The sequence below is a fragment of the Lissotriton vulgaris genome, chromosome 6 (genome assembly GCF_964263255.1).
Source record: "Lissotriton vulgaris chromosome 6, aLisVul1.2, whole genome shotgun sequence".
In the NCBI taxonomy this organism is placed as follows: domain Eukaryota; kingdom Metazoa; phylum Chordata; class Amphibia; order Caudata; family Salamandridae; genus Lissotriton; species Lissotriton vulgaris.
In genome coordinates, this window is record NC_141694.1 from 1,112,664,862 (window position 1) to 1,112,679,160 (window position 14,299).

At 53.1% G+C, this 14,299-nt stretch overlaps 1 protein-coding gene across 2 annotated transcripts in view; it reads left to right on the forward strand.

The window, feature by feature from the left end:
- ATL2 (atlastin GTPase 2) overlaps positions 1 to 14,299 on the forward strand; it is an 837,115-nt gene that overhangs the window by 448,489 nt on the left and 374,327 nt on the right. For both annotated transcript variants that reach the window (XM_086927189.1, XM_086927190.1), the window contains exon 6: positions 11,006 to 11,062. In XM_086927189.1, coding sequence (XP_086783315.1) covers positions 11,006 to 11,062 — 57 coding nt within the window. The remainder of the gene's footprint in view (positions 1 to 11,005; positions 11,063 to 14,299) is intronic.

Genomic DNA, 14,299 nt, shown 5'->3' on the forward strand with positions numbered 1-14,299 from the left:
AGAGGCTCACCCTGGCCCAGGTCTTTGCTGGGCTCAGTGCTGCCAAATTCATACTGACTTTTTCACAGAGACTCTTCATCAGAGGCATGCTGGTGAACATGGTGCACTTTCCCCCCCCCCCCCCCCCCCCCCCCCCCCTCCTCTCCACGGAACGGAGAGAGTAGAACATTCGGCTATGCTCCAGATGTTTTAGCCTCTTTACTGAATCTCAGTGAGTATGTCTAAGGCTGCTTGGGCTGATGGCCTCCAGTATTCTGTTGGTCAAGCATGCCAGGTGGCACATTATGGCTCTGCAGTGGGATCTGAAGTCCCAATGGACACTTCTCCAGGGCAATTCTCAGATCACTTTGAGATTTCGTAGGAGACTGCATATTTCAGAAACATTTTACCTCTTGAAATCCTTCTCACCTGCTTCACAACATCTGCTACAGTAAGGAATCTAAGGTAGGTGTGGAGTTGGAAATAGCTTCTAAAAGTCATCAGAACTGTATTATCTGTTCTTGATGATGATGAAGCTATCAAAGACGACTTGTTGAGGTTGTAGTTATACAGAGGACAGCCATGCTGTATAGCATAATCTCTCTATATAAACATATATATTAATATAGTTACTTGAAGAAAGACTAAGCAAAAAAATCACACTTTCAAAGTGGATTTGTGTAGATGAATGTCTAGCAGTCATCTTGGAAAAAACTTGGGTTCATTTTCCTTTTCTGACGTCCAGTCTGTTCAACACAAGTAGGCAATGGTTACCAATCATTTACCCAATTCCTTCTGAATGCCTTGTTGACATTCATCTATAATTAATAAAGTGAATCGAAATTTGCCTAGCTTACGTAACGGTAAGTTTCAATTCTATTAAGGACACGGAGGCGAGGATTATGCTATATCTTCCTTCGCTTTATTAACATAAAGAAACCACAGCAGCTTAGGAAAAGATATAATAAGAACAAAAAAATGCTTTAAACATAAAGCATTGACGTAATGTTCAACAAAAAATCAACAACAACTCCCAAGAGTCTCTTTGTTATAATCATAGTCCACAGTCCTTTGTCACTGTTCATCATCCCTATATACCCGGACTTCCCATCATCTTCCTCCTCTTTCTTCGCGCAGATCACGCTTAAGCCTCATTGGTCCTGTTTAGCACCGTCGTTGCCTGCCAAAAAAGGAACAGCATCAGCGAGGTGGCCCAGGAAAAAGCTACAACAAGGTGAGGAGCATTCAGTGAACAACACAGTACAGACAACGTAAAGGAAAACGCTTTACTTACTGCCATACGGGTGGGTAGAGACACCACCGTAGTCCGGGTGGGATAATCCTCGCCTCCGTGTCCTTAATAGAATTGAAACTTACCGTTACGTAAGCTAGGCAAATTTCGATTCTATGTCAGGACCGGAGGCTTCAGATTATGCTAGTTTAAAGCTTACTTACCACCAACTGAGCTAAATCCACCACCGGCTTAAAATAAAACCTCTTGAAGGTGGAATCCGAGGACCAGTCCGCCGCTCGCATAAGGTCCTCCAGACGAGCACCCACCGAGAATGCCTTAGAGGCCATGGCCCCCCTGGCGGAGTGTGCTCCAAAGAGAGAAGTATTGATGCCCGCTTCTTGCATGACCCAACGCACCCACCTAGCGATAGTGGGGGAGGAGACAGCTTTGTGTGGCTTCCGCAGGGCAATCAACAACTGACGCTCGCCCGGAGGGCGTAGATCCAAGGTCAGGTCCTCATATGCTTTGAGGCATTGCACGACACACAACTTAGGAGTGTCAGTAAAGGCTGGATAAGAAATGGAACGCGACGACGTCTTAGTGCGTCGACCCACCGTAAAAGTAACCCCCTCCGGGGAAAAAATGCGTGCAGAAACATCCAGCGCGCGCACGTCCGAGACGCGCCTACAAGAGACCAGACAGAACAACATGGCTAATTTCGCCGAAAGCTCCTTCAGAGACAGATAAGAATTCGCTGGCCACGATAGGAACAGGTTCAGGACCAAATTGACGTCCCAAAGGACGGAGTACCTGGGCTCTGGCGGCAGCGCGAGGCGAACCGCTCGCAGAAGCCGGCACACAAAAGGGTGTTCCCCTACCGGATGGCCATCGATGTTATCATGGCCCGCAGAAATCGCCGACCGGATAGCATTGATCGTTCTATACGCCAAACCCTTGTCGGCCAAATGAGCCAGGAAATTCAGCACGGGAACAAGGCCGGCGACCATGGGATCCAAATCCCTTCGTAAACACCAACGCATCCACTTAAGCCAAGCGGATCTGTAACGCTTTGTCGTACTATCGGCCCATGCTTTGGAGAGCAAGTGCTCAGCTGACCCCGAAAGGCCCGGGAGCGTCCAGCGTCTCCTGAGAGCCTCCACGCCACGAGGCGGAGAGTGTTCTGCATGACGAGAGGGTGAGGTTCCCGATCCGGGCTCGTCAGGAGCAGAGGAAACAGGGGGAGTAGGATTGGAAAATCCCAGGAAAGTTCCAGAAGAACCGGAAACCATACTTGAGACCTCCACAGCGGTGTAACCAACACCAGGTCCGCACCCTGGCGGCGTATTTGAGCCGCCGTCCGCATGATCATGGAGAACGGGGGAAACGCAAACGGCTGTTCCCGACTCCAATCCTGCAAGAACGCGTCCGTGGCCTCCGCCAGAGGGTCCGGCCTCCAGCTGTAAAACCGCGGCAGCTGGTGGTCGAGACGGGACGCGAAGAGGTCCACCGAGAAGGGGCCCCAAAGGGAGTGTAGCCACCGGAAGACTCCCGGATCCAGTTTCCACTGGCTGGCATCCCAGAGATGTCGAGAGTGCCAATCCGCTACCTGATTGGACTGGCCTGGCAGATACTCCGCCGTCACCGCAATGTGACGAGACAGGCAATAATCCCAGAAGTCCTTCGCTAAATCCGCCAAGGCGCGGGACCGAGGACCTCCCAGGTGGTTCACATATCGGACCGCCGAAACATTGTCCATCCGGAGCAGGACACAAGCCTTGACCGAATCTTTGGTCCAACAGCGAACCGCGAAGGAGCCCGCAAGGAGCTCCAAACAATTGATATGCAATTGTTGTTCTTCTGACGACCAGGCGCCGCCGGTGGAAAAATCCCCGCACCGGGCGCCCCAGCCCGACCTGCTGGCGTCGGACTCTATGATTAAGTCCGGAGCCGACCCGAAGATCGCTCGCCCATTCCATGCCTCCATGTGAGACAGCCACCATGACATCTCCTCCTTCACTTCGTCCGTGAGGGGAACCCACTGATCGTAACACATCCCACGGCGCAAATGCTGCGCTTTCAGGCGCTGAAGAGCCCTGTAGTGCAGCGGGCCTGGGAAAATCGCCTGGATGGAGGACGACAGAAGACCCACCACCTTGGCGACATGGCGCAGTGACGTACGATCCCTCGCGATCGTCTGCCGAAGCAGGTGCCGTATCTTTGCGACCTTCCGGCTCGGTAGGCTCAAGACCGCCTGCACCGAGTCCACCACGAAACCTAAAAAGGTGATCTGCTGAGTGGGAACCAAGACCGACTTGGAGCCGTTGACGACGAACCCCAGTCTCTGAAGCAGGCCGACCGCTTGACGCAGTTGTCCTGCCAGCACCTCCGGGCACTGCCCCATGAGGAGGATGTCGTCTAAGTATACTATCATACGGACCCCCTGGCTTCTGAGAAACTCCACTACCGGGTGAAGGACCTTCGTGAAGCACCACGGGGCCGAAGAAAGGCCGAACGGCAGGGCGGTGAATTCGAACACCCGGCCGTCCCACAGGAATTGTAGGAAACGACGATGAGGGGGGTGGATGGGAACGACCAAGTAGGCATCCTTGAGATCCAGTCGCACCATCCAATCCCGAGGGAGGAGCACGTCCCGAAGGAGGTGGATCCCCTCCATCTTGAAGTGACGGTAGACCAACCACCCATTGAATTCCTTGAGATTGATCACAGGCCTCTTGCCCCCATCCGTCTTGTCTACCAAGAAGACGTAGCTGAGGAACCCATGCGGGTGGCGCGTTGATAGGCGGATGGCTCCCTTGCGCAGCAAGTCTGAGACCTCCCCGTCTATCAATCGCGCGTCGGAATCTGAGAAAACCATCGGGCGCGGGGGCCTCACCTGAGTTGGCTGGTCGTGAAACTCTATATGGAAACCTCTCACAGTTTGCAAAACCCAAGCATCGGCAGTGAGCAACTCCCACTCCCCGTAAAAGCTTGCCAGCCGCCCCCCAATCGGAACTTGATCCAAGCAAAGTACACTTACCGGGGGCATTTCCTTGTCCGGACTTCTTTTGGAATCCTCTTCCACCATAGCGTTGTCCCCTCGTGGGGTAGAAATTGGTGTAGTTGGCCGAGGTCTGGTACTGACCTCTTCCGGAGCCTTGTCCACGGTTGTTGGTCTGCTGACCACGGCCGATCGCGCGGCCCCTGCCGCGACCGGCCCCTCCAGAAAAACGCTGGTGAAACACCCTCTTGATGCTGGACTGGGCCTTGTCCAGCGACGTGAACGTGTTCACGAACTTTCCAAGCTCGCGGATGAAAGGTTCACCGAAGAGGCCACCCTGGGCCACGGCACCTGCCTCCGACGAGGCCAGGTCCCCCAGCTTCGGGTCCAGCTTAATAAGGAGCGACCGCCGCCGCTCCGTGGACAGGGCACAGTTGGCGTTGCCCAAGAAGACGATCACCCTCTGGGCCCAGTTGGAGAGCACCTCCGGTGAAATGGCGGTGCCATTCGCTCGAGCCTCCTCCGCCATATCGAGGATCTTCGTGGCGGGCCCGACCGCATCCAACAGCTTGTCCTGGCAGGCCCGCCAGGACCGATCGATCCCCTTCCTGGGGTCCTTCATGAATTTCGCCAGGAAGGTGGCCATCTTGGGGTCCAATTCTGGGGTCATAGCCACCTTCCCCTCCAAAGTAGGCCGAGGGCATTCCCCTCGCAGGCAACCCCTCGCCTCCTTCTCCAGGGGCTTGCGCAGCCGGCCCGCGACAAACTTCGCCACCGTCTCCCCCGGGGCCCAGGCCGCGGATCGGGGTGGACGATCTCGTCCGGGTCCAGCATGCCCGACTCATCTCGGGGCATCTCCTTTCCCGAAGGCGCCGGGAGCCAAGACCGGGTCGACTCCCCGTCGTCATCCGTGTCCGGAGAGTCGTAGATCGGGGAGGCGGGCGCCGTTGACAGACCGCCCGAAGTGCCAGGGTCCACCAAGGGCGTCGGAGGCACCGCCGTCGCCTTGGCCAGGAAGGCGTCACGAAGACGCTCGAAGGCGCCCTTGTCCACGCCTTGGGCCTCCGATGAAGGCTCCTCACCCCGGGGTCTCTTCGGAGCGGGCGGCAACCCGCCGGACGTCCCCGGGAGCTCGGGGGGCGGCGGCACCTGCGCCGCTGCCAGCTTGGCACACTCCTCTACGATGCGGGCCGAAAGGCGGTCCTCCATGGGCCCTACCACCTCCGTCACACAACGATAGATGGAGCTGTCCACCGCCTGATAAAACTCATCATCCTGCAGATAGGGGCAGGCCTCCTCATCATACTCCCCTTCCATGTCGGAACCAAGGGCAAATGCGGGGCACCCAAGAGGGCGGCAACCGAGAAAGTTCTCGAATGTGGGCAGGCCCAGCGGCTGCGATCACGTTTTGGGCCAGCTGACGTGGCAGGTGGGCTGCACCAACCCCCAAGCGCGCAGACCCTCCTCGCCGGGACCGGGTCTACGTACCCCTCAAGCGCGCTAGGCCACACACGAATAAAGAGGTGCACAGATCTCGCCCGAAGGCGATTCACGCGGTCAAAACCGCCATACAGACCCCAAAGGGCGTCAATTTGTGAAGTACAGACCCGGAGCACCAGGTGTCAGAGGGGTACGCGAGGGTCGGCCCCTGCGCAAGCAGACCCCACGGCGCGGCTCCTCGCACCGCGGAGGCGCGCCGGAGGGTCGGCGAGGCGACAGGCCGCCCCCTTGCGGTCTATGTACACACCGCACACAAGTGGGAAAAAAGTCGCGTAGGAACGGCAGAACGTTCCCGCAACTAAGGGACTCTGAAAGGAAATAAACCATGCAAGGAGTCCCCAAAGACCGCAAGACATCAAGCACAATAAAAGAAGACAAATAGAAAAGCACTTATCTGGCTGCGGGAGCAGCGAAGAAAGAGGAGGAAGATGATGGGAAGTCCGGTTATATAGGGATGATGAACAGTGACAAAGGACTGTGGACTATGATTATAACAAAGAGACTCTTGGGAGTTGTTGTTGATTTTTTGTTGAACATTACGTCAATGCTTTATGTTTAAAGCATTTTTTTGTTCTTATTATATCTTTTCCTAAGCTGCTGTGGTTTCTTTATGTTAATAAAGCGAAGGAAGATATAGCATAATCTGAAGCCTCCGGTCCTGACATAGAATTGCAAAAGGGCGTACGTAGTTTGAGTTTAAGGTTATCCAATAACTGTAATTAGTTGATTAAATTGAACTAAGATGCTTGCAAATGGTAATTTGTAAAGAAAGGCCTAGCACTCGAGCATTGCATTTTCAATATCATGAAGCCCTCTGGTAATCATCTGCCACCACTGTAGCACATTAGTCTTCAGAACATCCTAATGGGCTCTGTGATTTTGATGTACTGTAGGCAGTCTTCACAGACACCAGTAAAGTAGCAGGCATTCAAGTTAAATCACCCGGACAGTTTGAGTGATGAGCATGCAGAGGTGACGAGCAGTGCTGAATGTCGAGCATTTGTAGCATTCTGAAGATCATCCAAAACCTCTAAACCAAAAACTGAACTTTACCTTCTGACATTGGATGGCTATCATTGAGATGTTGTTGAAAATTGACACTGCAGACAAAGCTTCAGGTTGTTTCCTACATGCATGTTTTTATGCTGTGAAGATGCTTGAAATGTACTGCAAACTCCTCCTCTGCTGACGTTCGTTAAAACGAAGACTAAGGCAACTTAATCTCGATGTATTACTTGCGTGGATATATTCTCTGCACTTTATATGTACCAGATTGCTATGCAAGTTAACAGCTAGTGTGTGATTTGTTTTTGTCATGTTTACTGCTCTTGTATTTGTAGGGAATTACTTGTTGCTGGTTTTCGTCAAAGTTGGATTTTTAAGTTCTCTTTTTATATTTTTAAAGTGATGGATTGCTAGGTTTTTGTGCTTTTATGGACACATTTGTAACCAAAACAAGCATTGGAAATGCAATAGGGCACGCATTAGGAAAGTTTGAGCTATTGGTCTTATAAATGATTTTTTTTTATTTGTGTCTTTTTTTTATAACAGCTAAATTAATAGCTTTCTCATTTACAATGCCAATAGTTATAACTTTCGCAAATGTGACACCTATGTAATGCAACATGTTTTGTATTTACGTGACTTAGATGTATTGATATTACAAATAACCATGGCTTTTAATTTAAAAAAAATAATTAATACTTGTAAATGTAAATGTGATGGACTTGTAAAGCGCACACCTGCCCGTAAGCGTCCCGGCGCTTGCTTAGGGAACCCGTCCTGGTATTCCCCTGTGAGAAACCACGGCAGGGTGTCCACAAGGTGAAAGCCAGGCATCCCGCCGCGAGGGGCCGTAGTGGAGATTCAGCAAGCTATTGCCCAGAGTCGCAGAGTGTGACCCCGTGAGTGGAGAAGGCACCGGAGCAAGAATTAACGAGTCCGTGGAATTTTTGAGCCCAAGACCCGCCGAGGCGGGGAATCGAACCCTGGTCCACGGTCGATCTCAGCTTCCGGGTCTGCCGCCTCTAACCACTGAGCCACGCTTCTCCACTTAAATAATTTATTTAATTTGTAATGGCAATAGCTTAAACTTTTTTAAATAACTTTTGTGAAGATTATGTTCAGTGTTTTTTATTGTGACGAAAATCAGAACAGAAGTGAAATATTAACATCTTTTTGTGATTTGTAATAAAGCGTGAAAGCTTGAAAACAGCTTGAAACATTGAAAGAACATATTTGAACCAGTGATGCTGTGGTTGCGCTGAGTGATGCTGTGGTTGCGCTGAGTGATGCTGTGGTTGCGCTGAGTGATGCTGTGGTTGCGCTGAGTGGTGTGTGCATTGGTGGAGCTGTTTGGTGGGTGCATTGGTGGAGCTGTTTGGTGGGTGCATTGGTGGAGCTTAGTTGGAGCATCGGTGGAGCTGTGTGGTGGGTGTCTAGGTGGAGCTTAGTGGGTGCATCGGTGGAGCTTAGTGGGTGCATCGGTGGAGCTGTTTGATGGGTGCATCGGCATAGCTGTGTGGTGGGTGCATCGGCGGAGCTGTGTGGTGGGTGCATCGGCGGAGCTGTGTGGTGGGTGCATCGGCGGAGCTGTGTGGTGGGTGCATCGGCGGAGCTGTGTGGTGGGTGCATCGGCAGAGCTGTGTGGTGGGTGCATCGGCGGAGCTGTGTGGTGGGTGCATCGGCGGAGCTGTGTGGTGGGTGCATCGGCGGAGCTGTGTGGTGGGTGCATCGGCGGAGCTGTGTGGTGGGTGCATCGGCGGAGCTGTGTGGTGGGTGCATCGGCGGAGCTGTGTGGTGGGTGCATCGGCGGAGCTGTGTGGTGGGTGCATCGGCGGAGCTGTGTGGTGGGTGCATCGGCGGAGCTGTGTGGTGGGTGCATCGGCGGAGCTGTGTGGTGGGTGCATCGGCGGAGCTGTGTGGTGGGTGCATCGGCGGAGCTGTGTGGTGGGTGCATCGGCGGAGCTGTGTGGTGGGTGCATCGGCGGAGCTGTGTGGTGGGTGCCTCGGCGGAGCTGTGTGGTGGGTGCCTCGGCGGAGCTGTGTGGTGGGTGCCTCGGCGGAGCTGTGTGGTGGGTGCCTCGGCGGAGCTGTGTGGTGGGTGCCTCGGCGGAGCTGTGTGGTGGGTGCCTCGGCGGAGCTTAGTGGGTGCCTCGGCGGAGCTTAGTGGGTGCCTCGGCGGAGCTTAGTGGGTGCCTCGGTGGAGCTTAGTGGGTGCATCGGTGGAGCTTAGTGGGTGCATCGGTGGAGCTGGGTCGGTGGAGCTGTGTGGTGGGTGCATCGTTGGAGCTGTGTGGTGGGTGCATCGGTGGAGCTGTGTGGTGGGTGCATCGGTGGAGCTGTGTGGTGGGTGCATCGGTGGAGCTGGGTGGTGGGTGCATCTGTGGAGCTGGGTGGTGGGTGCATCTGTGGAGCTGGGTGGTGGGTGCATCTGTGGAGCTGGGTGGTGGGTGCATCTGTGGAGCTGTGTGGTGGGTGCATCGGTGGGTGCATCGGTGGAGCTGTGTGGTGGGTGCATCGGTGGAGCTGTGTGGTGGGTGCCTCAGTGGAGCTGTGTGGTGGTTGCCTCGGTGGAGCTGTGTGGTGGGTGCCTCAGTGGAGCTTGTGTGGTGGGTGCCTCGGTGGAGCTTGTGTGGTGGGTGCCTCGGTGGAGCTTGTGTGGTGGGTGCCTCGGTGGAGCTTGTGTGGTGGGTGCCTCGGTGGAGCTTGTGTGGTGGGTGCCTCGGTGGAGCTTGTGTGGTGGGTGTCTCGGTGGAGCTGTGTCGGTGGAGCTGTGTGGTGGCTGCATCGCTGAAGCTGTGTGGTGGCTGCATCGCTGGAGCTGTGTGGTGGGTGCATCGGTGGAGCTGTGTGGTGGGTGCCTCTGTGGAGCTGTGTGGTGGGTGCCTCTGTGGAGCTGTGTGGTGGGTGCCTCTGTGGAGCTGTGTGGTGGGTGCCTCTGTGGAGCTGTGTGGTGGGTGCATCGGTGGAGCTGTGTCGGTGGAGCTGTGTGGTGGGTGCATCGCTGGAGCTGTGTCGGTGGAGCTGTGTGGTGGGTGCATCGCTGGAGCTGTGTCGGTGGAGCTGTGTGGTGGGTGCATCGCTGGAGCTGTGTGGTGGCTGCCTCGCTGGAGCTGGGTTCCTCGGTGGAGCTGTGTGGTGGGTGCCTCGGTGGAGCTGTGTGGTGGGTGCCTCGGTGGAGCTGTGTGGTGGGTGCCTCGGTGGAGCTGTGTGGTGGGTGCCTCGGTGGAGCTGTGTGGTGGGTGCCTCGGTGGAGCTGTGTGGTGGGTGCCTCGGTGGAGCTGTGTGGTGGGTGCCTCGGTGGAGCTGTGTGGTGGAGCTGTCGTGGAGCTGTGTGGTGGGTGCCTCGGTGGAGCTGTGTGGTGGGTGCATCGGTGGAACTGTGTGGTGGGTGCATCGGTGGAGCTGTGTGGTGGGTGCATCGGTGGAGCTGTGTAGGTGGAGCTGTGTGGTGGGTGGCACTTTTTATAAATCATTAGTAAAAGAGATCAATGAAATATATATAGCAGAAGAGGAGAAAGCTCTAGTAACAGGATTCAGGATGAATGTATTCCTTTGAAGCAAATCGCCAGCATGTAAAAGGTGTAAAATAGCAATCCGCATAAAACAAAAATGCCAGCAAAAGACTTTATAAAATTGTGTGGCCCTGATAAAATAATTACAGCGTTTAATTATATCATGACCAACAACGGTTATTCTTTCAAGAGCAGCGTGCGAGATGGTTAGGCTGCAATATAAACAAGCCCTCGGCATTGCTGTGGTGGGAAGGGTGGGCGGGGAGAGGCAAGAAGGGAAGAATAGGGGCCGGGAGCAGCAGCCTTTGATGTGCCGGCCGGCTGGCCGTGCACTGAATAATTAGGGGAGGAGAAATGCCGGTTGAGGGAAGCTTTGAGATGCCTGAGGAGGCTAGTGGCTTTGATGTGCACGTGCTCTCGAGCACTGCAACAAATCGCCGAGATGGTTAAGCTCTGTTTAAGCCACAATATAGCTCGCCAGCTATGCGCAAGCGCATCAGCTGGCGAGCCCAATTAAAAGTGAATTGAATTATGTAACTTCAAAATGGTCTATGCAATAATGATACATTCTACCAATGTTATTAACTTTGTAGTTGTATGAACAATTAAACACAAGTGCCATAAATGGACGAAGTGTACGACAGAAGACAAAATGAGCTCATTGACAGCTGGTGTTGTCTTTTTCTATTTAAATTCTTTGAAATTTTCCAGTGTTATTGCTTATTTTGCACAGTCTATTTTAATGTGTTGTAGTTTCTAATATTTTTCCCTTAATAGTTGTTCACAGAGTACGGACGACTTGCCATGGAAGAAATTTACCAAAAGCCATTTCAGGTGAGATGAATATTGCTTGTATGTTGACTTTGTGTACTGTTTGATGCTGAACTCTGTGTATGCTGACAAGTCTTACTAGTGTTGTTTTCTGTTCTTAATTTATTGGTGCTTTGAGTTCAGTACTTATACAGACTACCATTGTAGACGGAAGACCGGCCTCTGCTGGTGACTGAGGCATTCCTATTCGATAAATATTGGTATAGAAAATGTGGTATGTAGAAACAGATCTGTGCTTCTGTTTAATTAATGGTGCCTTAATAAAAACAAAATGATTAGTCCCCTGCGCCCAATCTTTCCTATGAGTTACACACAGGAGATCATGTGCATTTGAGACCAAACTAAATGCATTTATTGAGTGTTTGAACGCCTAGTGCTCTTTAACTATGCGTTGCATGTTTTGCTCTAATGTAGAATGTACCCCACCCAAACACATCGATCATCATATTGGCATGCTTATAATTTTAACTTGTGCACAATTTAGTATTTACTGCAGTTATAATTGATAATGATACCACTTACTTAGACTATTCAGTTAAACCATAAGGTATGTTTCTGCATTGTAGGATCTTCATTGATATTCATTAACATTAGAATAATTACTGCTGCACGTGTGGCCCTGGAACTCTTCATATTCAATATTTGTTCATAGAATTATATACTTTGGCTGCCAAGGTACATATGAGCAAGACCCTTCAAAAGTCTATCTGATGAATTAAGACCTGTACTAACAATCTCAAAATTACGATGCAGCATGTGAAATAGCGTGAAATATAAAGAGATAAAACAACCTGTCAAGCATTGAGGGAAAAGTGCAGCCTAATGAGAAAACATTGTAATACAGTGGAAAGCTTTGACATGATAGCAAAAGAGAATAAGAAGTGGTGGGCTGAGAAGCCACTTGGCCAGCTAGCTTGAAGATGCCTGCACCTCGAAAAGAATTCCCCAGAGCTAGATTCAAGGAAAGGAGCAAGAAAGATTATAGAAAATTACGTTATTTTCACCGCTCTTGATGGGACTTCCAATAGACACCGAAGATGTTGGCGGGAAAACCTCAGCTCCGACATGCTTACCATTGAAAGTGGGATCATCGCTAGCAACGTGATATTGCAGGACCTAGAGTCAAGAAAGTCCAGAGTCTAGCATTTCCTTAAGATTAAAAGACCCTCTGGCAGCAGCGACTTGTTCACTGTCTAGTTAAGTGTCCAATCAGAAGCAATCACTGCTAAGGGAGACTCACCTTGGTAGACGTTTAAGACATCTCCCTCAACATCAAGACCAGCCATGACTTTCTCAGTGTCATCCACGCTGTTAATCCAGTCAGTTTACTCAACATCCACAACCCACTCACCAAGGTTCTCCCCCCTCCCCCCCCAATCTATATCTATTATGGCGAAGTCAACTTCAAGATTTTCAGCGTCTCCATACACACGGATACCCAAAAGGAGAGTGAGGCTCTGACTAAGTCATACCACATTACTAGGTGTTCCACGCTTTGTAATACCACCTGACAATTCATTGCCGATTCAATTTGTTTGAATTAATCTGCCTTCTCAACCTCGCACTATCACAGCACAAGAGTTACTGGCGTCTATTCCAATACCAAGAGTGGTCTCCAGACCAACACCTGTCACCATTGGGAAATGTGTACCTCCTGTGATGTCTACATCTCAACATCACAGGAAACACCAGCATCTGAAAGAGACACGTTAGTGATAGATTCCTTACCGTATCCCCAGGCGTCAGACTGGATCCGGAAATTTTTGCGTAGCAATACCCCTGCGCGTCCGTAGGCGTTGTCCGCGGCTCCGCGTCCGTCGTCGGCGTCGTAGGCGCCGGAATGACGTCGTCGGACTACTTAGACGCCGCCCATGCGCGCTGACGTCAGTACTTCTTTTTTCCGCTCCAGCTAGCGCAGATTCGGAGAAGCTCTACCCCTAGTTATTTTTTTACTATACTTTTTGATCTTTTTGATCATTTCTTTCCTCGAGTCTTCGACTCGATCGGTGCCAGTAGGGATGCCTGGGTTCAAACCCTGTTCGAAGTGCGACCGACTGACCCCCATCGCCGGTGCCTGAAGTGTTTAGGCCTCGACCACACCTGCTCCGACTGCAGGGCCCTGACGTCTAAAGCTAGGCGGCAGCGGTCCCGCAAGCGACTCGAGCTCCGGCAGTCGGCCCGCACTGTTCCAGGTCCCGGTCCCACGGGAGGTCGGGGGACCGGTCGCGGGGTCGGAGTCATCGCAGCTCCGGGAGTGGACATCGGTCGTCGGGATCCAAGTCCTCACGTAAGAGGCATGAGAGGTCGGAGAGACGTCATTGTTCCTCCGACTCACCCCGACGATCACACGATGCGGCCGGGGGTTCGGGCGACACCGCCCACACGGCTCCGCGGGAGTCGCAAGCGTCGCTGCCTGCCCCACACCTTCGGGTCCCTGGGCACGGCGCGACGCCGGAGGAGATCGAGCGGTACCTCATGGCCATGAGGTCCCTCCCTCCTCAGTCTGGTTCTGTGGCGCCTCCGGGCCCAACGGTCCCGGCTGGAGGCCCTAGCGGGTCGGGTACTTCGGCCCGACGCCGTCTGGTGCTTTGGCCCCGACGGCGACTTCGGTCCCGGCGCCGCCGGACCTCACCGGATCTGCTTCCGGATCCGGGTCATCGCCGGTCGACCTCACGACCTCACCGGCGCCGGCCCCACGGGTATCGCCCCCGGCACCCTCTGTGGACGCCGTCCCCGGCACCCACTGTGGACGCCGTCCCCGGCACCCACTGTGGACGCCGTCCCCAATGTTCCCTTCGGTCCGACTCTGGTGCCGGAACGGCACCGCTTCCAACGGCCTTTGGAGATTTTTATTTCCATGAGGAGGCCCCGTCTGTTAATCCTGTTTTACAGGAGACGGGTGACGAGGGAGATTGGGAGGGGTCTGAGGACCCTCTGGCACTGGAGTGCCTGTCTCAACAGGACTGGACATATGAGCTTGGGGAGGCCAGTGGTATTGACACTTCGCCAGACACTGGATTTGTCTCCCCTCCAACCGTGGCTTCGGAGAAGGGGTCTACTTACAGTGTAATGTTGACGATGGCGGCCAAGGCCTTAAACGTTTAGCTCCCCGTCGCGGCCGGGGGGGACTAACCTCACTGAGGTCCTCAAACCGCAGTCAAGCTCCAGCGAGCCTCTGCTGCCGTTCAATGAGGCCTTGTGTGACGTTCTTGTGGGCACTTGGTCCAAGCCCGCCACTGG